This window comes from Carassius auratus, chromosome 35 (genome assembly GCF_003368295.1).
Source record: "Carassius auratus strain Wakin chromosome 35, ASM336829v1, whole genome shotgun sequence".
NCBI lineage: Eukaryota > Metazoa > Chordata > Actinopteri > Cypriniformes > Cyprinidae > Carassius > Carassius auratus.
In genome coordinates this window covers 18,728,837-18,754,923 of record NC_039277.1, presented here as the reverse complement: position 1 = coordinate 18,754,923, position 26,087 = coordinate 18,728,837, and the positions used below count along the sequence as shown (strand labels likewise).

The following is a 26,087-nucleotide window of genomic DNA, read 5'->3' as shown; positions in this document are numbered from 1 at the left end:
TGACACCGGCGTTGTTGGAGTGTAGGCTATTGAATAGTCATTTGCCGCTTGGTGGTAGGATTTCAACAGACTGCACATTTGCAATTAAATACGAGCCTCACCAGCGACCCCGAGGATAGCGAAGCGACATAATCGCTCCGTGAACGTGTAAAGCCTCGGTCAGCAAACGCAACACAAGGCCTTACTGAGCATTATGAGCACAAATTCACCAACGTCATGTTACTTGTCTCGTATGCTTCCAAAGCTAATTAAAACGCACCGCCACGGGAGACCGTGCAGAAATATTTGCGCCCCACAAACGACATGCTTCATTAGTCTCAGAGCAATTTCTCAAATGCCACTCATCAATCAAACTGAACACGAGACTGAAGGGACGATGATGTCACACATAGAGATGTGCATATCTACACACGCTTCCCAAATCAACTCTGTTTAATTAAGCTTGTTTGGGGTGGTGTCTGCCAGATTTCAGTGTGACCCTGGAGCATAAACCAGTCAGTGAGATTTAAACATCATCTGAAAGCTGAATAAATAATATTTCCATTGACGTATTGTTTGTTAGGATAGGACAATATTTGGCCGAGATACAAATTCACACAAACGTTATGCAACAGTTAAAAGATACAAAAGTTAAATATTTGAAAATCTGGAATCTGAGGGTGCAAAAGAGTCTAAATATTGAGAAAATACAAATGTAGTTGTACAAAAGAATTCTTAGCAATGCATATTACTAATCAAATATTAGGTTTTGATCTATTTACTGGAGGAAATGTACAAAATATCTTCATGGAACTTGATCTTTACTTAATATAATATTGATTTTTGGCATAAAAGAAAAATTTATAATTTTGATCCATAAAATGTATTTTTGGCTATTGCTACAAATATACCCCAGAGACTTCAGTCTGCCTTTGTGCTCCAGGGACAACATATGTATCTATGATTCATACAGATATATTTGTAATTTATTAAAACTTACAAAATTTTATGGGTCCACAGAAAACAAGAAATTCTGCACATATAAAACAATACAAATTGTTAAATATAAAAAATAAAAATAAAAAATATGGAAAAGGGGGGAAATAGCTTTAAAAAAAAAATCTGAACTGAAAGTGTTTCAATTTATGATTAATTCATCCAAACATTACAAACATTATTTAAAATAAATAAATAAATAAAATAAAAATATTTTACATGTTTTATTTTTTGTTTTTGTTTTGTTTAGTTATTTTGATTAGACAGTAAAAAATAAATGCATAACATGAAGTCATCACAGTGGAATTATACATTAATCAGAACTGTCGAGGATAACACAAAGTTAAAAACTTATTTCCATTGTGGTCCTCGTTGTAGTCTGATAAAGATGGTCAGGCAAGCTACAGATGACTAGGGTACCTTATACATTCAATCACATCCGAAAAATAAAAATAAAATAAACAAATACATACACTTCAATAATAAATATTCCTTAAAATCACATAAAAAATTGAATCTTATTAGCATTTAGCAACCATTCACCACATGCTCTATTAAAACAATGATCTGACTGGCTTAACTTAATCTCAACTGGGAGTTTGTTCCATTCCATTGCTGCAGTGTACAAGAAGGTGTTTTGCCCCGAACAGCTCTTAAATCTACTAGGAACTATGTCTGTGGCACTACCTCTAGTTGAATAGCTATGAGAGTTCCTAATAAGCTTAAAATAATCTTTAAAATACTTTGGCTCATTCCTATACAAAATCTTTTGTGTCAATCTCTCAACTGTCTCAACCTGTTTTCAACTGTCAACCATTTTAATTTCTTACGTTCGGGAGAGCCGACATGGTTCCTATTGTTGAGGTTTAAAATCAACCTGACTAATTTATTCTGTGCCGTTTGGAGTTGAACTTTTATCCTCTTTGGGGTGCTGCTGTACCATGTAATACAGGCATAATCGAAGTGTTAATTATTTGGTTCACTTTTATAATAACCCTTTGACCCATACTTTCTCCACTCACAGAACTATCCAAATCACAGCCTAAATATTTTACACAATTTTTAGCTTCAATCTGGGTGCCACCCACAGAAATGTTGAGCTCAGGAGTCCTACTTGACCTTATTTTTGAACCAAATAGAATAGATTCGGTTTTCCCCAGATGCAAAGACAATTTGTTCTCGATCAGCCATTCACTTATGTTATTTAACTCCTCACTTAAATGGTTCTCAATAACTTCTTTGTCCTTATGGGAGAATACCAAGGCTGTATCATCCGCATAGAGAAAAACAGTAAACAATTACAGTTGCAAACAGATTTCATATCATTTATATACAAGAGAAACAACAATGGGCCCAGGACACTACCCTGAGGCACCCCACACATTATTTCTCTAGCTTCAGACAGAGTGCTGTTAATATCAACTCTTTGATACCTCTCAGTCAAGTATGATCGAATCCATTCACATGCCATACTGTTAAAACCTAGAGCTTTTAGTTTAATTAGCAAGATCTGATGGTCAATGGTATCAAATGCTTTCTGGAGGTCTAACAATACCATGCCACAAAGTTTACCCAAGTCGATTTCACTTCTTAAATAATCTGTCAAGTATAATAAACAAGTATCCGAAGAATAAGATGTTCTAAAACCAGATTGCAATTCATAAAACAAATTAGAATTACTAATGTAATTATTTATTTGCTCTTGTACTATTCTCTCAAAAACTTTTGATACAACCCCCAAAATTGAATTACCCTCTTCTAATTTGTTCCCTTTTTATATATAATGGAACAACCCTAGCAAGCTTCAAATCTTTCGGAACTCTACCTGACCTAATCGAAAGATTAAAAATATGAGTGAGATAATATATTCTGCAGCATCTTTTAAAAAACTGGCTGGAATTTCATCTAGACCCATTGCTTTTAAATGTGCTTCTTGCCATTGCTTTATAATTGTTTGTGAAACTTTCTACCAATTTCTGAGTGAAAGCAACCAAATCTACCCACTGTATAGGTTTAGATAATATTTTGATAATTTATTTTGGCATTAATACAGTGACAATATATATATATATATATAAACCCTTGCCTTAATTAAAAACTAGTCATTTCACACACACAGAAAAAAAGCCTTTGTATTTTAAAAAGATCATCCCTCACACGTCATTATATATGTTTTTAGATAGATAGATAGATAGAAACAGTCAGATAGATAGATAGATGGATAGATATAGATTTGCATTCACATCATGTAGAACAGCAATCTGTTAAAGAAGGAGTATAACTAAATGATTAATATTTGAGATCATTATCGGATACAACTGGCTTCATAAAGATGTATGTCACCGAGGTCAACATGAAGAATTAAATTTCAAATTAGAAATGTGCATGACTTTCAGACGACGTGAAGCAATTCTCTGGTCGATCTTTTATAACTTCATGCCTCGGCTGATAATGAAATTATTCATGTTTTCAGAAGGATTTCTCCGATCCAGATTGGCCTGAAATCTAATTACGCATTTGCTCAGCGGAGAACATTTTTCATGAGGAAAAAAAAGGCAATGAAATGTTAATAATGTACTACTGCTCTGTTAAACGGAAGCAGAACTATACAAGTATATGCAAAACTTTGTCTGGCGTTAGACCTGTAAAGGTCAAAGCCTTTATGATACAAAATACACAGTCTCTCCAACTCCTCCAAGAAAGATTTTACAGCAGATCGATGATCCCAGAGGCCTCGTATCACAGGAGAGCTTACTGAAGCCTTTTCATTTTTAATGCCGTTAGTCTGGATTCTGTTCTGTTTTGGGATTTTGCAAAAAATTATTTGCACCAAAGGCATGCAGTTTATTGCTAACATTACAATAATTTAGGCAATTATGCTGAAACATTGTTTTTGAAACACATCTGGGGAGAAAAAACAGCAGTGTTGCATTACAGAAGTAAAATGTGCTGCATTTAGCCATATTCAGGTTTATGTTTCTAATATAAAAAGCTATAATTGTTGTATGTTAAGTGCTGTACTCAACCGAACAGTCTCTGAATCTGTTTAACTCAAAGAAGGAATAACAAATGATCACCTCTCCACAACAGTCTGAATGTAAGCTGCATGCTTCAAAAAAAGGCCATCTCATGCATTTTGACTGACAGCCTCAGCTCTTCTCCTTGAGTGTCCACACGTAATTACCCATAATCACTTGTACATCCTGAAGAGGATTTGCTTCAGTGAGAGCCAGGGACAAATGCAGACCTCTCTCCACTTTAGTGGCGAAATCAGAGGGGAAAAAAATAAAATCAATGTGGTCAACAGCTCGATGATCGGAGCACGCCTTTCATCCTTCTCTATGCGTAACATTGAGACACTTTTTTGCAAGACCTTCATCCACAATTATTCCTCAGCGCTCTCCTTATTTACGCTGCCCTTTTAAAGCATTTAGTTGGAGTGCAACTTCACTAAACTTAATTTATTACCGCTGCCAAGAAAATATTTAATATCCAGATATGCATGCATTTTCTTAGAGCAATGCATTAAATGCATGAAGTAGACTGTAAATGAAGCCCATCAATCCATAAGATGAATGAATTCATAGCTTTCTTTTTGCTGAAAAATTATATAGTGCAAAACATTTGAATAAGTTAAGGAGTTTGGAGCCTGTTCGCGAATCATTTGAGTAATTTCGGAGCGGGTTCCCGAATCATTTGAGTCAGTTCTGGAGTTCAAAGCGGGTTTGCGAATCATTTGAGTCAGTTCAAGAGTTCGGAGCAGGTTCGCGAATCGTTGAGTCAGTTTGGCAGTTTGGATCATGAATCATTTTAATCAGTTTGGGAGTTCAAAGCAGGTTCGCGAATCATTTGAGTCAGTTTCGGGATCGCGAATCATTTGAGTCAGTTCGGGATCGCGAATCATTTGAGTCAGTTCGGGAGTTCAAAGCGGGTTTGCGAATCAGTTGAGTCAGTTTCGGGATCGCGAATCATTTGAGTCAGTTTCGGGATCGCGAATCATTTGAGTCAGTTCCGGAGTTCAAAGCGGGTTCGCGGATCATTTGAGTCAGTTTCGGGAGTACAAAGCGGGTTCGCGAATCAGTTGAGTCAGTTTCGGGATCGCGAATCATTTGAGTCAGTTCGGGATCGCGAATCATTTGAGTCAGTTCGGGAGTTCAAAGCGGGTTTGCGAATCAGTTGAGTCAGTTTCGGGATCGCGAATCATTTGAGTCAGTTTCGGGATCGCGAATCATTTGAGTCAGTTCCGGAGTTCAAAGCGGGTTCGCGAATCAGTTGAGTCAGTTTCGGGATCGCGAATCATTTGAGTCAGTTCGGGAGTTCAAAGCGGGTTCGCGAATCATTTGAGTCAGTTCGGGAATTCAAAGCGGGTTCGCGAATCATTTGAGTCAGTTTTTTTTTAATGATGTGCCTTTTAACAGTATCAAGTATATTCAAAAACCAAACAAATCGTGCCTAAAAAGTGCACCTAGGATAATGTAAAGTTGCATGATGAGGTCATACTAGTGCGCGTGTGCATTTTGAGTGCCTTCTTTCACTGCATTATTTGGTGTATTCAAAAGCATTTATGAATGCATGTGAATATCACAAAATTCAAGATAAACCAGCGCTAACCAGCGAGGGAATTCATACTGGTCAGTATCAGAGATGAGAAAATCCAGACAAATTAAGAGAAAAAAATATCATTGATGAGTATCTGTGCAAAGACTGAGAGGATCCAAATTAAAGAATATTTACAATACATTTATAAGACAGAATAAAAAATAATCATTAACACCCACTTCACTCCTGTTACACAGCTCAAGATAAAACCCACATTCAAAAAGCTAAATCAAGAACAAACTTCAAAACTCATTAGCAAACAAATATAATATTTCAGCAAATCACGAATGTCATCAAGATATATTTATCTTGTCATTTAGTATGCTAGCACAAAATCAAAGCAGATGAACAACTTGTAAAAACCTACAGCACTGTGTGCTTATAAATGATGAATATTTCCATTTAATGTCACAGAAAGCCCAGATTTGATGTATAACATATATACACTTACCTAATAACTAGATATAGATGATATATGGATATAGACATTCTACATGACTATAGGATAAAAAAACAAAAACAAAACAAAGACAGAACCCTATTTATTTTAACCAAGAATCACATGCACATGGGCTGTAATTACACTACAGCTTTAACACACTTGGTTTAACCGCTCAGATGCAACTAGATAGGCAAATATACAAGACATAATGATCCATTTCAATGCCATTACACACAAGGATACGGTTTAATGCTGCTTTTTGTGACCATAATAAAATACCTGCATCAGTTTAATTTGTAAATAACGATTTTCTATTAAATCCTAATGCATGCTTCAAACTTTGGATTTGGCACAAGCACATGCATTGCAGTTATTTATCTGGAAAGTAAAGTCATGTAACTCATTTAAAGGTCCAATGAACAAAACGTTAAACACTCCACACACCCGTTTAAACATGATTTCTCGTGGGGCGTCCACTGTAGAGCGATGTTGTGGGCGACGACAGATTTTTAATGGCAGGGTTTTTGAATTATGCATTCAGACTAAAGCTACTTTTGATTTGATTGCCTTATGGAGAAAAGCCCAGAGGACAGTTTTTCTGCATGCTTTCTGCCTTGGGTAGATGTAAAAACCCATACACCACAAGTGGTGTGTGTGTGTGTGTGTGTGTATTTTTAAATGCTAAAACACTTTGTTCTGTCCCAGATTACAAACAGCTGCTAAACATGACAATAACCCACACCACACCACTCCATTAACTAACGTCTTGTGAAACCAAAAGCTGCATGTTTCTAAGAAACAAATCCATCATTAAGGTGTTTTATCTTTAAACCATCTCTTCTGGCTAAAATACCAAGAAACAAACTCATCCCGGATGACCTGAGAGTTTTCATTTTTAGGTAAACTATTCCTTTAGCAATCTGTGACCCATAAACTATAACCATCCTTCACTGCAAGTCTCAAACATATTAGTTAGAAATCAATAAAGGATTTATAGCTCTACAGTGTGACCTAATGGCATTTCTGGGCTGGTGAGTCCAGATCCAAATAATGACAAATGGTTACACAATAAAGAGACAGGAATAGGTTACTTTAATGAAAGAGCTTTCTCTCATAGCTCACTTTCTTTTCTTTAATATCAAACCAGTAGTGAAGTTTCTTACATGCTGTCATCAGCAGTCTTACGAATGCCCTCTGCAGCATTTCCCATGGTGCATTTCAAAACCAAATGTGGCATCTCTGGAAAAGAGCTGCTGTAATATGAAGTGCATTACTGAAACAGTGACGGGAACACGGCGGGTGACAGCAACCCTGGATATCTGATGCTTTATCTCTCCTGATTGTCCACTTTTCTTTTCATTTACCCATGCATTTCAAGTAATGCCAAATAATGCATGCATTTGAGATTCCTTCTATTTATATGCTCTCAAATGAAGCTGAATAATAAAAGAGGAATATGCATTGAAAAAAAAACTATTTTTGTGCAAAAGGAAGTGAGGATACGTGATTCCAAATGAACACTATAAATCTATTTCTGAAATGAAAATGAACAAAGCAAAATAAAAAGTCATATTGCGTTTTCTTTGCCAGTTTGTATGTAAAAGCAGGGTTTCACAAATTCAATTTTTCTCAAAGCTGAATAAGAAACAAATGCAAAACAGAGCTCCTCATGCACACTGATTTCTCTAAGCCCCCCTAAAAAGCAGAAGGATTATTTCCTCATATCGCCTTGTCAGGTTTTGGTACAGCTCCTCGGGAAATAAACAGACATCAACCTAAACAGTCTGAACATTTACATAGGATGCACAAAATATTAAGACACTTAAAATGTATGCACTTCATTACACTTTATATTTAGGGGAGTAATGATATTCAAACCGAAAACCACAATAAACTATCTGTGAGACTAATTGTTACAATCAGTGTGAGTGATTGGGCTCACGTTTTCTCCAACTCTAATATCCACGTCGGGTTTGCTCTGCAAGCGAGATGAACGCTAGCACGGTTTAGGGAATTGTCACTTGCATGTCATTTCAAGCCATGCTAATTTAAACAGTCAGAAAGTCAAGTTAAAAGTGAAATCGAGTTTGAAGTGAATCTGGTGTTGTTTAGCATCTGTAACAAACAGAATTGAAACGTGGCTCCAAAAAGTGTGATATGAACCGAACCATGGCATTAATATTTCATTAGACCCCTTATATAAATTTAAACGCAGTGCCATTCAGGTTTTAAGTGCATCACAGATGTCCAGGTTCTTTTGGGCTGAAGAATGCACGATAAGCAAGTTTACTGCAAGCCAATCCTTTCCATACAGTACAAGTATAAAGGGAACTCAATGCAAATCCATCAGAGAATATCAAGAGGCAATGCTTCAGAGAAGAATGTACCGAATGTACGTTTTGATGTTTCTCACATCCAGCAAGACTTGTTCTCGTCTGATACTCTCAGATCTGAATCAAGGGCCTTTTCACAGGAACGTCAGAGTCGGAGATCTGTGGTCATTACAGCTCAGTCCACGAGTCAAAGTGAAATCAAAACTGACTAATAACATCCTCCTGAGAAATCATTTGAGAAGTCCTACCATGCAGTTTGGGTAGTACTGTACAATGTTTCTCTGCTGTGATCCTGTTCGGTTTATGAAGCATTAATGACTTGGTTTACTGGTCTGAGTATGGAAAAGTTGTTTTTGAGCGTTTTTGCTTCAACTGAGATCTAAATGACTTCTCGAATATAACTCTGGTGCTTGCGAAGGCATGTAACTCATCTTGAAATGTTTCAATGATTTATCAAATCATGTGTCTTGTTAAGGAAAGGTATGCTGATACTTTGCCAAGTGATCAGACTAGTTTTTCCTCAAATGGCAGATGATGAAAAACAGAAAACACAAAATCCCAGTCTGGAAGCCAGTCAAAGTTTTATAAAGGTTTCAAGCACTCTCCAGTGCGCATGCATCGTTTACTGGCATCTGGCTAAAAGTATTTAATAAATAAACCATTTATACAATGACAATGTGAATAACATAATTAAAAAGCATGAAGGATTTCCAAAAATATGTGTTTTTTACTCGCCAAACAAACAAAATATGACGCAAGATACGACTAATTTTCCTACAGTCATGTGACCTGCAATCTTGTGGCCTTTTTAGCCAGTTATGAATTCACATAACCATTTCTGGATCATTTGTCAGCTGCTTACAAAACCATTTCTACCTCGACAGTTTCACCCCAATTCACACATTCAAGGAGGCAATTCCAGCGCCCATTATGAGCTTCATGTGGTCCGAATGGGTTCAACACAGGGTCTCCCTACAAACATACAGTAGACCACACATCATGAACTCTCTCGGATGACTGGAGAAACGCCTTAAAAAGAAATGGAAAACCTTGGTGCTTATGAAAAACATTTCCTTGTTTGGATGGGCGATATTTTTAAAGGCGCACTCCTACCCAAAATGAAATTTTAGTCATTAATCACTCACCCCCATGTCGTTCCAAACCCATAAAAGCTTCATTCGTCTTCCGAACACAATTGAAGATATTTTGGATGAAAACAGAGGCTTTTGACTGTCCAGCAATTCTTGCGTTCAGCTCATATTCTCCCAAATGTCCTTACAGTGATGCGGAGAGACACAGGAGACGAATTGTCAAACAAAGTGGCTATTTTTGTTTCCTCCGCGTATAAAAAGTATTGTCTCCGTTTCATAATGTTATGGTTGAACCACTGATGGCAGATGGACTATTCTGACGATGCTTTTTATACTTTTCTGGACTTTTACAGAGTAATTTACTTCAGGCAGTCTATGGGACAGTCACAAGCCTCCCGGTTTTCATCCAAAATAACTTAAATTGTGTTTCAATGACGAATGAAGCCTTTATGGGTTTGGAACGATATGGGAGTAAGGGATTTTTGGGGTGGAGTATCCCTTTAAGATGATAAACGGATGCTTTGGTGACAAAATATGTACTCGCTCTTGATTGGTCAGCACATGACAATTCTCATTCCTCATTGGCTGTTTAGACTGTCCATCACACATATTCAAGTTTATTCTCATTATATTTTCTTGCAGGCGCGTGAGCATTGATCATTCAGAACAAAATATCACGCTTTGCAGCTTGCAAACATTTGAAGTACCCATCAGTTGAGGAAACCAATAATTCTGTGCTTTATGTTATGAATATTTATGGTAGAAACGCATTCGTATTCTCAAACACATGGCATAGCTGAATTTAACAACGTGCAGATGGAGTCATTTTAAGTTATAGGTGCATTAAGTGGTCTACTGATGACAAAGTTTGGACGAAGACAGTGAGTAGCATGAATTTTTGATAATTTTAAGAACAGTCAGTGAGAGGAGAGTTGATGGATGTGAGCCGCCTCAGCCTATATCTCACTGCGGCTTCTGTTCAAGAACCGTGGGACACCTCGAGCGCTGACAGTAACCAGCCCAAATTGGCTCCGGAACGCAGGTTGGGTTCCACCATTGGGGAGGGGGGTCTCAGAAATGGCTGAACATCTGGGTTGGGGGTCGGCAGGTCTCGTACGCCTGGAGACGAGCGGCTCAAATGTGTCTGCATCATAACTAGCTCGAAAACAGAGCGAGACCAGCTTGATGAGAACCTGCTGTGAAACCTGAGAGAAGGACGAGAGATGATTGATTGGCCAAGGGTTATTATCGCTAACACATCCAAAACTGTGAAAAAATGTCATTTCTTGAAATAAATGTTAAGTGGAATAAAAAAAATATTGAAAAATACATCATTTCTCATTTTCTTTGAGTTGCATGTACTAAAATAACTAATGATTCAATTCATTAAATCTATAAAAATGATGAAAAGATGAATAGTTTTAGATTTCTATACAACAGGAAATGACTTAACAAGCTTTTATTATGATGATATATAATAGCTAAACATTAATATTTCCAGTTTCATGCATTAATAGAAATGAATCTCACTGTCTGATCAACAGTGTGACTGCTAGCATTATGAAAATGAGTAAAAAATGATTTGCCGGAGCTTTAAGAGGTGTATTATGTTAAATCTCTTCCAGGATTAGATGTCAACTCTTTTCCTTAGAGATAAATAAAGGATTGTCGAACTGCATATTGGGGAATTAGAGTGTTTTTGGGGATTTTTTTTCTTCTCTTGAGAACTGTGACAGTAATGCAAATGCTAAAACACTTCACTGCTGTGTCATGTGTCTCATTTGAATGCTTTTTAATAGATTTTATCATGTTCATTAGAATATAGAGGAGTCTGAGGCTAGACAGCATGAATATTTTCATAAATGCTAAAAAAAAAAAAAAAAAAAAATTGTCCTACAATTTAATAATTTAAACCTAAACAGACAGGTTTTTGTAAAGAAAATGTATTACTAAAACGATAATATAAATATTAGATTATTTATCTACTATCAAAATTGTAATTTTATACATTTGTAAAAATATCGTTAAAATATTGTAATCAGTTAATTGAATTATTATTGTTATTAAGACTATTTAAAATTGTTGCTTTTGGGTTTGCCGTAAATTAGTTTGCAAATTTATTTTAATATTTTACTTAAAGCCTATTTGGCCGTTTGATAGCAAATTCTGATATATTTTTCTTATGCAATAAAGTGTTAATGTTTTTTCTAGTTAAGGTTTGTGAGTAAATGTGAGAAAAATATACTATAATAACCAGTGAGCCAACTCCAAATGTAAAAGCTTCATTTAACCTTCATTTAATGTCACTGTGATGTGAGATTTTAGACATCCGCTTGTTCCTGTGTGAACCGCTCGGGAGGCGAGTTACAAACAATAAGTTGGCATCAAAAGCGAACAGGATAACAATCGCACTCCTCTACATTACGGTCTTAAACTCCCCTACGGGACGAGTGCAGAGATGCTGCTGAAGTGGGAGCAGTGTGATGATAGATTGTGTTTGTTTCTGCGTGTGTGTGGTGGAGAGAAAGAGAGAGGACTCGGCGCTGAAGGAATGTCTCTTTGCAGGAAAATTAAGTGTCTGTGCAGCGCCTGAGACATCCACACTACCCACCCTCCATAATTTGGTGTCAGGCCCTCTGCTCATTAATTTTACTGCAGTGTTTCCAGAAGGCCTCTGGAGCGATGCATGTGGGGTAGACAGTCCTGCTCCTGCCATAAAACTGCAACCATGCCAGGCAAATACATACAGTGAGCCATCCGCATACACACTGTGTCACCTGTAAATATGGACCTGATGGCGCTTTTGCTTTATTTCTGTCCTAGAGAGTGAGGACTGTCACAGTGTATGTGATCAACTAATAAAAACAGTGTTGCACAAACTGACTGATGCATGCACAGCCACAAATACAACAGTGATGTCATTACTGGTGACTAAAATTACATTAAAACTAATACAAATGATTTCCAATAATTGCACTAAAGCTGAATGTTAATATTTTAAGAAAAACCTAAAAAAGCTTATGCAAAAACTAACCTGTTTGAAATACAAAAAAATACTAAAATATAAATATATTTATAATAATAAATAATATAAAAATAATTTATAAATAGACGTATTTTATAAATAACTGAAAAATTGTATCTAATTAGTACTTTTATTATTTTATTTTTATTTTTAACATTATTGTAAAAATATTGTTAGATTAAAATATATTATTGTTAGATTATATGCAATCCGTTGAATTATTATCGCTATTAAGAATATTATAATTTATTTGAATTTACCAAGAATGTAGCCTTTGCTGCTAATACGACAAAAAAATAATAATAATTAACTAAAATTGAAATGAAACCTGAGAATATTGTGATTGTATGAATACCGTAATCTATAAATACTGCTAAAATATCTCTGGGTAACAAGTTTGTTGAATTACTAGTTATATGTTTTTAACGGTATGCCTTCTTTCAGAAGAACAGACATTAGGCTTTAATTGGCCTTCAAAAAAGAAACTGCAGTAAGGCAGTGTGGGTCATTTTAAGCTTTGACCTTTAATTTGATGTGTTTAATTTTAGTTTAACTACAAAATGGCACAGGATGTACCACTCTGAACAAAATCTGCACAAAGCACCTTTCATTTTGGTCGTGATTTAGAGACACACACATAGAGGCGAGTTTTTAAATGACCGTTTCTGAAAGGGCAGAGGTGGGATGTTTGTGAGGGATGGTAAACTGAAGTCAGACGTCTATGCAAAATTTTAAAAAAAAAGGGAACAGGCGATTTTCAGCGCATTATATAATAGTTTAATCTGTGCTGCATAAACAATAGCCAGTGAAAGGCCTTCTCCTCATTCATTACGACACGATCCATATCCGTACTGTCAGACATTGTTTCATGTCTTTGGGATAAAGAAAGCAAAATGATATACTCAAGTTTGACAACAGTAAGTCTTATATAGATGCGTTGATATATCATGTAAACTCAGTATAGTAATTGTTATCTTGAAGCAATTGCAATGAAGCATGTTTTTCTTTTTCATGCACATTTTTTGTTGTTTGAGCTGTAAAAAAAAAAACATAGCAAAGCATTCATAAGACAATTAGACGAGGGAGATTGTTGAGATGTGATGCAAAGTAAAAAAAAAGATGTAAAGACTATTTCAACCAAAATGATCAGCTGGGTTACTTATGGCTCAGAAATTCAACTTAATTATAACATTTATCAACTATAGCTAAAAGTCTTGTCAGTAAGGGTTGATGCTTATGTTTGTCACTGCCAGTAGGTGGCAGTGTGGGATACCCTGAGTTGTGAGGGCATGTGTGGATTACAATGAACTAAACAGCATGCATCAGTGTCATTTCTACAATTTGGTGATCTATTAACATCTTCAGTAAATGCCAATATTTTATAAAGTACACTTCTCTTCTGATTCAGCATCATGTAGTATTTGTGCCATACAAACAACGTTCACGTGCATTACTGTAATTTCCAGTGGTGCAGTATGTGATCATGCAACAGAATTGCTGTGGTCCTCAGTCAAATGTATTACACTTGTACTAGAGTTAAACAATTGCATTGGTGTTTCTGTTAGGAAACACTGAACCGCATGCACTCTGTGTGCAATGACTTGAAAAAGAATAAATGATGTGCGTTGAAACTGTTAAACTGGAGCCGCAGTTCACAGCTGTCAGCGTGACTGCATCAGAAATAATGATATGTTGTTAGGGTTTGCTGTACTTGGACACAATAGATAAGACGAGGACACACAACTTTGAGTTCAATCCTGTAGAAGTTTTAAAAACAACACTTGTTATATATTTTAAATGAAAGACGTGCTGTTGAAACCTGACCTGCAATGTCAGTAATCGTTTGTGGGCCGTGCATTGGTACAATCAGATCAAGGAGAAATGATGTCTGCGCAGAGATACAGACGACATCACAGACTTGTGAGTTTTTACATTACTGGAGGATTTCCAAGCGTCCATCCATTCTGCAAGCGTTTCTTCATCTTCACCTTTTCTGCGTTGGCAGATTTTGGTTTATAACATTAGTTGCATCTTTGCTATTTTGCATGCATCACTCCATCGCTTCTGTTGTGGTTTCTGATGAGCTATATCGAAGTAGATTTGCTTTCTTATCTGTGTAGAGTTTGTCATTATCACAGATTCATCCTTCCTGTGCTTTGAGTCACGGTCGATCTTCATGAACCTCCAGGACTTGCTCCAGACTTTCAGCTTCAAGTCTTTGAGCGAAGCAGAAGGTCATTTATAGATGCGTTTGTGTTTGGACCGAAGAGTCCGGTCTTGTGCATTGAATGACTTCGTCTTTGCATCAAACCAAATTTTCTTTGGTGGTCGTGGGTTTGACATTTTCCACGATCGACTGATTTGAGCATGTTCACTTTATAGATCGTGTGTTTTCAATGTCTCAACCTTCACTTCCACCTCTTCATTCCTCTCTTCTTTAAACTCTGACGGATCTGTTCATGGCCGTCCATGATGTTTCCGTCTCTGACAGCTGTGCATCCCTCCCACTGAACTGAAGCATCATGGGATTGCGTGCTTCATCTCTCTAGACACGTTCATTATCAGCTCCTCAGGCACCATCGCTTGAGATCTCCTTCTCTGATATGCTTTCTGCAGCTCTCCAAGATTCACTCCAACCTGAATTATTTGTAGCCGTAGACTTCAGATGAAGCTGCTTCTTAAAGTGCATCCAATAATGATTCCATGATGTTTTTCCTTAAATTAAATCAGACTTAAAATCTTGTTTTAAAGGCTTCGCTGACATCGACTTCTCCAGTTTGATGCACTATCCTCATTTCTGTCCCCTTGCATGATAGTAAATTTGTTGCAATCACTTTTATTTGTGTTTTCATGAGCATTTATTATTTTCCGACTGAATTTCCAATTCTAGAGTGATTAAAAAGTCTAAAGCTTTGCTGAGTTTCTCCAAAAGAAAAACTGTCATTGGATCTCATATCGTTGTTTGCGTCAAACCCAAGGCTTTGCTTTTCTCTCCAGTCTTTCAGCAGGTTTTATCTCTGAAGACATGCATCCAGCCAATCCTGATTGATAGCATAAAAAGTTACATTTGCACGGACAACAGATGGAAATACTTCTCGTTTGTTATGAAATGTGTGCCTCTTTTGTTTTAACAGATTAATTAAAGATGGCTGCAGTTATTAAAACTAATATTTACACAACTTAGGCAATTAAAGTTGAAGCGACCACACGCTCATTTTCATTCTGAACGGCCTTATAATGTGCAAACTGAATAGACAGAGAAGGAGTTGTAATTAAACTGCTTTTATGCAATATTAGAGTTACTGTAATTATGATACGACTCTTCAGAAATTATTCTTATTTATGGCAACGCTCAAAATGCATTGATGAGCAGCTTGTTATTATGAGTGAAATTCTGACATGGCACAAGTACAGCAATAGAATTTTTATAAATATATACAACACGGGACGTAACAATTACAAAACTATATGGAATGGAATTTGTAAAAAATATTTGCATCAACAAATTGGTTAACCATCAACAAACCCCATTTATTTTATGTGGCCAAAATATATTTTAAATAAATGCTAGATATATGTTGTACACAGGGAAGCTCAATCAAATATATTTTTGAATTCATGCGTCAAAATATATTTTAAATGTATTGCAGAGGAAAGAAATATAAGATTTTTAATTTTTAATGGTGATTTATTAAAAGTTTATTGTATGTTCACGTTATAAAAAAAAAAAAGTGTTTTTATACTTTCTGGGACTGAAAAATATAATATATTTGTAAAAGCTTAAATATATAAATTTATATTTTACAAAAATATATCACCAATTGGCAAGAAAATATTTTGGTAGAAAATGTATTTACATATTTTTTTAGCAAATATATATTTGTGCTATTTGTTTATATAATTTGACATTTTAAATAAAATTTATTATATTTATTTGACATTTTAAATAAAATTTATTATATTTATTTGACATTTTAAATAAAATGTATTATTTATTTGACATATTTTAAATAAAATGTATTATATTTATTTGACATATTTTAAATAAAATGTATTATATTTATTTGACATATTTTAAATAAAATTATATTTATTTGACATATTTTAAATAAAATTATATTTATTTGACATTTTAAATAAAATTTTATTTATTTGACATATTTTAAATAAAATGTATTATATTTATTTGACATATTTTAAATAAAATGTATTATATTTATTTGACATATTTTAAATAAAATGTATTATATTTGACATATTTTAAATAAAATGTATTATATTTGACATATTTTAAATAAAATGTATTATATTTGACATATTTTAAATAAAATTTATTATATTTATTTGACATTTTAAATAAAATGTATTATTTATTTGACATATTTTAAATAAAATGTATTATATTTATTTGACATATTTTAAATAAAATGTATTATATTTATTTTACATTTTAAATAAATTTTTTTTTTTTTTTATAAAAAGTAATTGATTTTTAATTTTCACTTTTTATTGTCCCTAACAGGGCTGCTTTTATCGAACTGAAAATGCCACAAATACATTTCAGAAAATTTTTTGAGCCACAAAGTTGAGCGCCACATAAAAAATAAAAAATAAACGTATTGTTTTTTCCATTATTGTAGAGACTCCTACAGATATAGCTGTCAGTGGATGAAGGGGATTGGATTTAACAAGATTGCAATGTTCCTTTACATAAACTAACCATAAAATATGCATTTGTTTAATAGCTCATTGAGTAGCACGCATTTGATTAAGCTTTTCATTTAACCAGGACAGGCAATTAAAAATAAACACAGAACAAAACAAATGCAGACACACACAGAAATAAATGCTATTTGGAGCATTTGCACATTATTTAATGCATTCAGCAGAGAATCATCACTTATCAGGCAAAAACAATACCACATGAAATTGCCTCCATGATTAATTCTAAAATAGCATTACTGATTTGAACTTTCATGCTAAATTTAAAAGCAATGAAATTGTGTTTATTCCTAGCATTATTAATTGTAATTTCATGAGTGCACTGCATCCAATCCTGCTGTTTCTTCACCAGGTTTGAAGAAATGTAGCATTGCATCAGTGTCTCATCAATGGATGCTCTGCAGTGAATGGGTGCCGTCAGAATGAGAGTCTGATAAAAACATCACAATAATCCACAGCACTCCAGTCCAACAGTTAATGTCTTATAAAGCCAAAAGCTAAGTGTTTGTAAGAAACCAGATTTTAACTTCAAACCTTTAATTCTGACTTTTCAGTAAAAAGAAACATGTGCAGATTTCTCTCCTGATTCAGACTCATACTGTAGGTCTATGCAACGATTGAAGTTAAAAACATCTTAAAAATGGATTTGTTTCTAACAAACATCTTTTGTCTTCTCCAGATGATAACTTTTTTTTTTTTATCAGCTGTTTGGACTCTCATTCTGACGGCACCCATTCACTCTAGAGCATCCATTGATGAGACACTGACGCAATGCTACATTTCTCCAAACCTGATGAAGAAACAAACTCATTTACATCTCGAATGGCCTGAGAGAGAGCAAATTTTTTGCAGATTTTCATTGTTGCATGAACTGTTCCTTTAGGCGACGCTGCATGCATATAATCGAATGTTAATCAAACTCATTTCATTGTGCTGATGTGTATGCAACAATAACAATTTGACTTCAGCTGTCACCAAGTTTGCACCGAGATTGTTTTGCCCTTTTAATCCCAATGCAGCTCATATAAAAACTGTTCATTTTGCATCGCATTTGTCCTTGTCTCTTACAGAAGTGGCTGACATCCTGAATCTTAACCTTTCAGACGGAGTGAAGAAACTGCAGACAGCTCATTAGGAGACAGAGCGTCAACCTTTGCATAGCTGATAATGATTCAGCTGTCATTACCGTGTCAGTTTTCAGAATAGAAATCACAATAATCAGCTCTGTCAAATGTTCCCCATAAGAAGCAGAAACTTGCACTCGCTGTCACTGCCAAGAATGACATGGATATTCAATAAATCGTTGTCAGATGTGTCCTATTTAAAATATTTAATTACAGCAAACCAAAGATTAATATATCAGGTGTTTTGGAACAATGTTTAAGGGAAACTTCATCTAAGAATCTAAATGCATGTCTGTGATGTTATGCTGCGGCTTTAAAACTCCACAAATGACAAAAAAACTAAAGCAATAATTGCAACTTTTTGTCTCACAATTCTGACTTTTTTTCCTGGCAATTTATTTATTTATTTTTCAGAATTGCAAGAACAAAAAAGTCCAAACTGCATGTTTAAAACTTTACATTCTGAGGAAATATGGAGAAGACATAAATTCTGAGTTTATATCTAACAATCCTGACTTTTTTCCTCACAATTTCACATAAAAAAAAGTTTTTTAAATAAAAAGTATGAAATAAAAGTCAAAAAAAAAATTGTATCCTTTGGCAGAAACATGCTTCCATATGATCCCTTTAATGCACGATCAGGAAGTTCATTTCAGTTCATCTATGGATGCATTAAACGTGAACCAGTATTTATCAAAAGTTGCTGTAATTACAAACGAATAAACTCAAGTCAAATAAACATATCTGCTCTTCTTACCTCCATAGATGTCATTAAAACTTCCCTGAAAACACCTAATGCTGCACTGGTGTTATGCAGAGGCTTGTTGATTATGGGAATGAAACACAAAGAGATGTGAATTAATTAACCAGTTATTTATGTGGTTTGAGTTTACTGCTGCTGGAGTCTGAACACTTTTAACCCATGCATTCACTTTGCTTTACACTGCTGGAAATCTAACAGGCGCTAGAAGCAGTAAATTGAGGATGACCTGATTTCTCAAATCAAGCGTTGTGTTGAGGAGTGATCGTGTTGTGCACAGGTAAACATAGCATTCGAATAGTCGTCTAATTTAAAATAAATGTGAATATTACAAGACGGCATATTTAATCTGGATTTGTCCTCTCAAATGTGCGTCTCGCTGTCCACCTCAGCTCCTCTAATTACCTCACACTTTCCCCGACAGAAACATGACAGACCGTCAGCCGAAGCAGACAGACGTGCACCTGTGAGCAGAAAGAGTTAATCACCTTTGACTCCTTGTGCATCTGTAACAGAAGCGAGCTGAAGACTCCTGACCTCTGCTGCTCATTAGTGCACATGATTTAATCCTTCTTTATGTGAATTCATCATCTGATTAAACCTCATTAGCCCATTAGCAAACACACAATGCATGCATTTATGAACTCTGCTTTGCATTAAATCAAGCAAAGGAAATCCAAATTAAATTGCATATGAAATAAATAAACTAGATTTTGTGGTGATTACTTGTTTAAAACTTGCTGCTTGAGTGTTTGGTGATTGACAGGGCATTAACATATGGTTACTAAGCTGTTGCTAGGGTGCTCTGAATAGATATAGTTCAGTTTAATTTGTTTTATCATCTGTGATAATATATTTGTTGTGTTTATGTATGCGTGCATGTACTTTCAATCATTAACCCTAAATATGAACAATAATAGGTGTTATTTTAGTATTATTATATACTATGTTGATTCATATTTTGAATTAGCTTTTATTTTTATATTTTCATTTTAATTTTACTTTAGGTTTAGATAATTTTGTCAAAGTGCTTTTGTCATTTTTATTAATTTTTTTCTTATTTTAATATTTATATTATTATTTGTAATTTTTGTATTTTTTATATTATTTTAATATTTAACAATTTTATCATACTTTATTTAACATAAATATTTAATAATATTTCTATTTTTGTTGTTGGTGTTTTTTTTTTTTTTTTTCATTTTTAGTCATGTAAGCACTTTGATACAGCTTAAACATATTTATTTCAGTAATTTCCAAAGACAACATTTCTATTTTTTTTTTCATCTAATGTTCATATTTTTCCAGCTTCATTTCAAACACTGAAAACTATTTTTAATGATTTTAATTTTAATAATAACAACACTGATAGTTGTGTGCTTTTGTCATGTTTTTTATTAGTTTTAAATATATCTCTTTAGTTTTTATTTTTATATTTCATACATATTTATTTTGATTGCCAAGTCAACATTTCTTATTTTCGTTTAGGTTTTTAAGCATTTATTTTTTTTCCAGCATCATTTCAATTACTGATATATATAGTTTTAGTTCTAGTTAATAGTAACATCACTGAATGATGCATGACTTAGCAAACACAACTAATAAATACACAAATCTAGCAATATAGCAGTCTGAGCTTTATTTAGCAACTGTTCGACGTCGTGTTAAAGATCATTCCTGTAGATGTACAGAGCGGCTGTTCTGTTGAGAAACAATTCCCAGCAACAATCAGAGGAAATGTTGGCATGAATGTCATAAAAACATTAAAGGCATCGCAAGAAATGCTCTCCAAGCTGGCGATGCATTGTGCTTGGAAATGAAAAATGCATCAACCTGAGCAATCTAATTTGCATGTAATTTCTTTTTTAAAAAGGATGATTTTTCCCAACTTTAGCCATTTAAAAAAAAAATTCATTGTGCAAAAGACAGACATACATTAAATGTGAAATGTAAAACAGGACAGGTCCATCACTAAAGCTTGCATTAAGATAATATTATGCTTGTTCCGTTTAAAGACCATTTTTTTTAAATAGAGCTGAGGTTTAGGACGAGAGAGTTTGTGAAAAGAGAAACCAGGACACATGTACTGAAGTGTGTTTGACATCATTTCTAGTTGAACAGATGAAATGATCTCTGAGAGGAATCGGCTAATTAGAAACCAATAACAAAGCATGTGGACAGAAATATAGCAGGATTCGGCTGCGTGTGCTTTACGCTCCTCTTTAAAGAAGTGAACCGCATCAAACCACAAAACATCCTCAAAAGAAAACGCACTCTAATTACTTCAGGTGTTCAGCCCACTGCCGTTCCTTTGGAAATGTCAACCCGTGGGAACAAAATCACCAGAGAATTATAAACAAAAAAAGACACCATATAGCAGCTAAAAATTATTCTGGAAGCACAGGTCAGATTGTGCCTCAACAACAGCAAATGTGAAAGTTAATATATTTTCTTTGACTGAAATATGTAGAGATGCATTTCAAATCCTTATATAGCATATATATATATATATATATAAAATGATTTATATTTTGGGCATATGAAGTAGTATTAAAAACTATTCATTTACAACTTAGAACATATTTTTTATATATCATATAAAATATTTTAAAACATTTGAGCAAATAAAAATGTTTGTCTTTTTTTAAATCGATTTTTAAAATATATTTGAAATAATATTTATTTTGCCATATGGAATACATATGATTTTAACAAGGCTGTGAGGGATAGACTTGCACGCGCTGTATAAAGAGCTTTTATGAAGTTTTTGTCTACTTAAAGTTAAACAATGGGTGTTTTCCATTAAATGCACTGCACTTCTGTCCCTCACAGCCTTATTTCATTCCTTTCTCAAATTAAATATAGTGCAACTCTTGACTAGGATCTAAATGTTTTCACTTGGGAAATAAAGATTTATAGCATTATAAAGGATCAAAGCGCTCGCAGATTGAGCCTCTGATCGCTTCTGTGATACTGAAGAGAATCGATTCGACTCAAACCGGTTTGACTCTCGGAACTAATATGAATGGACGCTGATTTGCATTATCGGGTGCGCGCACGATCTGTATGACAATGGGAGGGTTTCCAGGTGTTAAAGTCTGGAGGCCAGGAGATAAATAACAGACCCCGGAGAGGGACAGAGTGAGGGTGTGCTGGTCATTTGGTGTGTGATGGTGACACTGGAGATGTTCTGATGCTGTTTGGATCCGTTTTGAGCAGATCTGGGGGTTTTGCAAGCGCGCGGAATTATGAATCACCTGTACAGGTGAGCAAATGATTCATGATTCGTTTTGGAGTAATCGAATCACTCGTCTTTGTCCACAAGCCTCACGTTTGCTATTCTTACCTGCAGGTTCCTTCTGTCTGCTGTGGTGGTTTGTCAGGCGGTTCCGTCGGATTCAGGTAAAAGTCGGGGTTTTACGTTGTTCATGTTGGGTTTTCACAGCTTCTTTCTAACACGGATTCGTGGGTCTCTCTCAGGCTGTGAAGGAGCAGAATGTGGGAAAGCTGGAGTCGCTGGAAAGCCAAAACAGCACGGAGAACTCTTGAATAAGTTCAATGAAATGAACACGCACACGCCGCAACGTCAGCACCAGAACGCCGAGGCCGTGTTACCGTTCATAGGACTAACCGGAGGTGACGTCATCATTACGCACTTAAAACATTTTAAACACTATTATTGAAATAGAAAAGTTTTTACACTATTTTTTTTCCCAGTGCGTCCTGGGGAAATTTTTAAGCAGTATCTACATCTCAGATGTAAACATGATAAAAAAATAAAATAAATAAAAAATTATATAAAATATATTTTTTTTAATCATGTAGCTACTGCAAAAAATTTTCAGGATTTCTGAAGATCCTGCGTCTTAATTCACAAATTAATGGCTTAAAAGGTAGGCCTACAGAAAGTATTTTTTTCCAAAAAAAAAAAAAAAAACATTTTCTAAACATGGCGATTGTAACAAAATTAAATGAGTTTATGCTTATAAATAACAAATATCTGTCAACTGTGAATTAAACCTTGTTTTCAACTTCAATAAAGTTAGAATTTAGTTTTTGCTTTATACATAATCTCACTTTATTTTGATTTCATAAAATAGGATTTATTTGTTTGTGTCTCCTGAGTTAAGATTCTTTGGACATTTGCACTGGAAAACAACAGAAATACAGCGTAAAACATCACAATCTGTTGCACTGTAACAGCACTTACAAACAGAAATGAGAGTAAACAATGTGCATGAAGTAGAAGACTGCATTTCCAGCATTTAGGCTGGAGTTGATTGGATTTCTCCATTTATTAATGGGAATTCCAGTCTTGTCAGGCGTAACGGCCTGCACCGTGTCTGGATGGCCCGTGTTGTGCTGGGAAACAGATGTTGGCAGCAGCTGTTTAGATTACATGTCATAAATATTCCAGCAAGGGGCTGCTGTTTTGCATTTGCATCCTTGCATTAAACATCTTTATTCTGTTTCTCATTTCAGTTGCTAAACAAAGTCGTACCTGCTGTAAGAACGGTGGAACATGCATTTTGGGAAGCTTCTGCGCCTGTCCGAAGCACTTCACCGGCCGGAGCTGTGAATACGACGAGCGCCTCAGGTAAAGACATGACATGGCTGGATGGCACTGGGATGGTTGCACAGGGTTTTTAAATGACTGTGTGTTTGTATTTTGACAGAGATTGTGGTGTTATTCCACACGGAGAATGGGTTCAGAAAGGATGCTCGTACTGCAGATGTGGATATGGACTTCTGCACTGCTTCCCACATGTTTTCAGCAAAGACTGTGGTGAGTTTATAAATGCACTGCAAGAAAAATGACTTTCTTCCTTTGTATTTTTGTCTTATTTTTCATTCCAAATATGTAGACCAACACAAATTACTTAAAAAAACTGATCGACGTTTATACTTAATACAAGAAAAATATCTGCCAGCGGGGTCAGAGAAATAAACTTAATTGAAACACTGCAAAAAACACATTTTGTCATGTTTTCTGATACAAATATCTGAACATTCCTGAATCAAAATGCATCTACTAAAGAAGATAAATGACTTAAGGTATTAGGTCTTGTGTTCTGAAAAATATAAATTTTGTTAGTCTTAAAACAATAAAAAATATATCTGCCAATGGAGTAAACAAAATAATCTTACTTCAAACCAAAAACGAGATTATGTTGCTTCCCACATTGGCAGATTATTTTGCATGTTTTAATTATTATTTTTATTTTTTTCTGAGAACATGAATTGCATTACTTGTCTAGAAAATGCTTCTTTAAGAATTGTAAGATATTTGGACTAGAAACGAGACAAAAAGCACTTTTTGCAGATTTTTCTGACTTCACTGGCAAATACTTTTTTCTTGCAATATGCATAAATTTGCTTATTTTTGATGCATTTTGTCAGAAAACAAGACTTAATATCTCAACGTATGCTCCTGCTTAATTAAATCTACCTTTTAGTAATAATGTTAAGATATTCGGACAGTAAAATGACAAAAAAACTGCGTAATAAAGTCTGTTTCCGAGGCATTTCAGTTTGATTACAGAGAGAAGTTGATTAGATGATGCCAGACTCTTAATATCCTGCGGTTTAGCTGGAGATAAACAACAATAGACACAAGTTCTCACCTCCAACGCTTCTCTAATAGTGCTGTGAATCACCGACTAGCGCTTGAGTCGACCTGAAGGCAGATGATTATTCAGACCGTCTGTTTCTCCTTCGAGGAGCTGGTTCTTCAAATAAGATTCTTGTACATTATTCAGTGTGTTTTCTCTGTTTGCTTTCAGACGATTCTCAGGAAGTTCAGTGGCACCGTTCAAGCTCCCCCAGAACACGGTCGTCTTCAATCGTCGTGTTTGTTGCCTGTATTTTCCCCTTTCTACTGCGAGTTAGTTTGCTTAACTAGGTCTCGTACATCAATGCTCTAGACTTAGAAATATAACACAGCAGAGATGAAGATGTTTATTTCCTCTGACATTTAGGGAAGCATTTATTGGTGGCACTGAAATGTGTTTTGCTTCCAGTGGAAGTGTAACTAGCTGTGTTAAAAGCAACTGTTTAGTGAAGGAACATAGGATTTATATTGTGTGTGTGTGTGTGTGTGTGTGTGTGTGTGTGTGTGTGTGTGTGTGCACAGCTGAGCCAAAATGACTTCTGTTTGTTTCTATGTCTCTCTATGAATTTGTTATACAAGAGAGTGCACCGGCTGAAAACAAAGCTTTTCATATTCTTCATCTGTATTGCTTTTAAAATCTACATGTTTTCTGAACAATGAGCTTGTTTTAAAGTCAAGTTCTCTTGTCCTCATTTGTGCTCGTCAGAGGAGAGCGAGGCAGATAATGCTCCGATAGCCCGGAGTGATTGTTGACCTTTCGGCTATTTTCTCTTATCTTCTATAAACAAGTCGTCCGTCCGACCAATCAATCTCCGTGACTCTCTTGACCTTCTCCAGCTGGCCAGTGATGTACTGTAACACTCTGTATGAATGTGTCTCATTTAATTAAAACGCCCATCAATAACTGAGATGACTGACTGTTTTCTGACTTCAATTAAGCAATTTATCATGCGTGATGAAAATTAGATTGGATCCCAGGCTATGAGGTGCAAAAATGACTTAAAGTTGCAATTTTGTAACATTGATATTCAAGCTCATGTTAGTAAGTCGTCTAAAGATCCCAAACGACTGCACCGTTTCACCTTTACAAAGATTATTTGATCAGAAAATACTATTTCAGTCGTTCGACTTCAGAAGTTGCACAATTAATTCAGCGTTTCTCGCCAGTTCTTTTGAACTTTGGGTGAAATTTACTAGCAATCTCTGAGTCTGAATTGTTTCTGCATCCATTTTTTCTTTCTGAGCCTGGGCTGAAAGCTCTCTTCAGAAACCGACTGAATAAACCGAGATGCTCCGGACTCTTTTACACTACAATGCTGCTGATCTCTTTGGTTTTAAAAGCTGGGTGGGGTTGGGAAGACCATCCTGAGCTCTGCATCTTCTCCATTGTCAAGCGTGATAACGG

The 26,087-nt window shown here is 35.1% G+C and overlaps 1 protein-coding gene and 1 long non-coding RNA gene across 3 annotated transcripts; one reads left to right on the top strand and one right to left on the bottom strand.

Annotated features, from left to right (window-relative positions):
- Positions 1-8,913: 8,913 nt before the first annotated feature.
- Positions 8,914-22,539, bottom strand: LOC113054757 (uncharacterized). Its single transcript, XR_003277427.1, has 2 exons — positions 22,418-22,539; positions 8,914-10,645 (listed from the first exon to the last, which is right to left on the bottom strand). It is a non-coding gene; the product is annotated as an uncharacterized LOC113054757 (long non-coding RNA).
- On the top strand, positions 22,137-25,153 carry LOC113054756 (cryptic protein-like). Of its 2 annotated transcripts, XM_026220536.1 has the most exons (6): positions 22,140-22,336; positions 22,424-22,473; positions 22,552-22,707; positions 23,554-23,668; positions 23,748-23,857; positions 24,855-25,153. In XM_026220536.1, exons 1-6 carry the CDS (start codon positions 22,320-22,322, stop codon positions 24,971-24,973), a joined length of 567 nt encoding a protein of 188 aa, XP_026076321.1. In that variant the 5' UTR covers positions 22,140-22,319; the 3' UTR covers positions 24,974-25,153. The 2 variants fall into 2 exon arrangements, with proteins under 2 accessions (XP_026076320.1, XP_026076321.1); XM_026220535.1 differs by having other exon boundaries at positions 22,137-22,336; positions 22,424-22,707.
- Positions 25,154-26,087: the final 934 nt, after the last annotated feature.

Coding starts and splice junctions, on each gene's coding strand:
- LOC113054756 (XM_026220535.1), top strand. Junction 22,708..23,553: donor GTTCATAGGACTAACCGGAG/GTGACGTCATCA, acceptor TTCTCATTTCAG/TTGCTAAACAAAGTCGTACC. Junction 23,858..24,854: donor TGTTTTCAGCAAAGACTGTG/GTGAGTTTATAA, acceptor GTTTGCTTTCAG/ACGATTCTCAGGAAGTTCAG.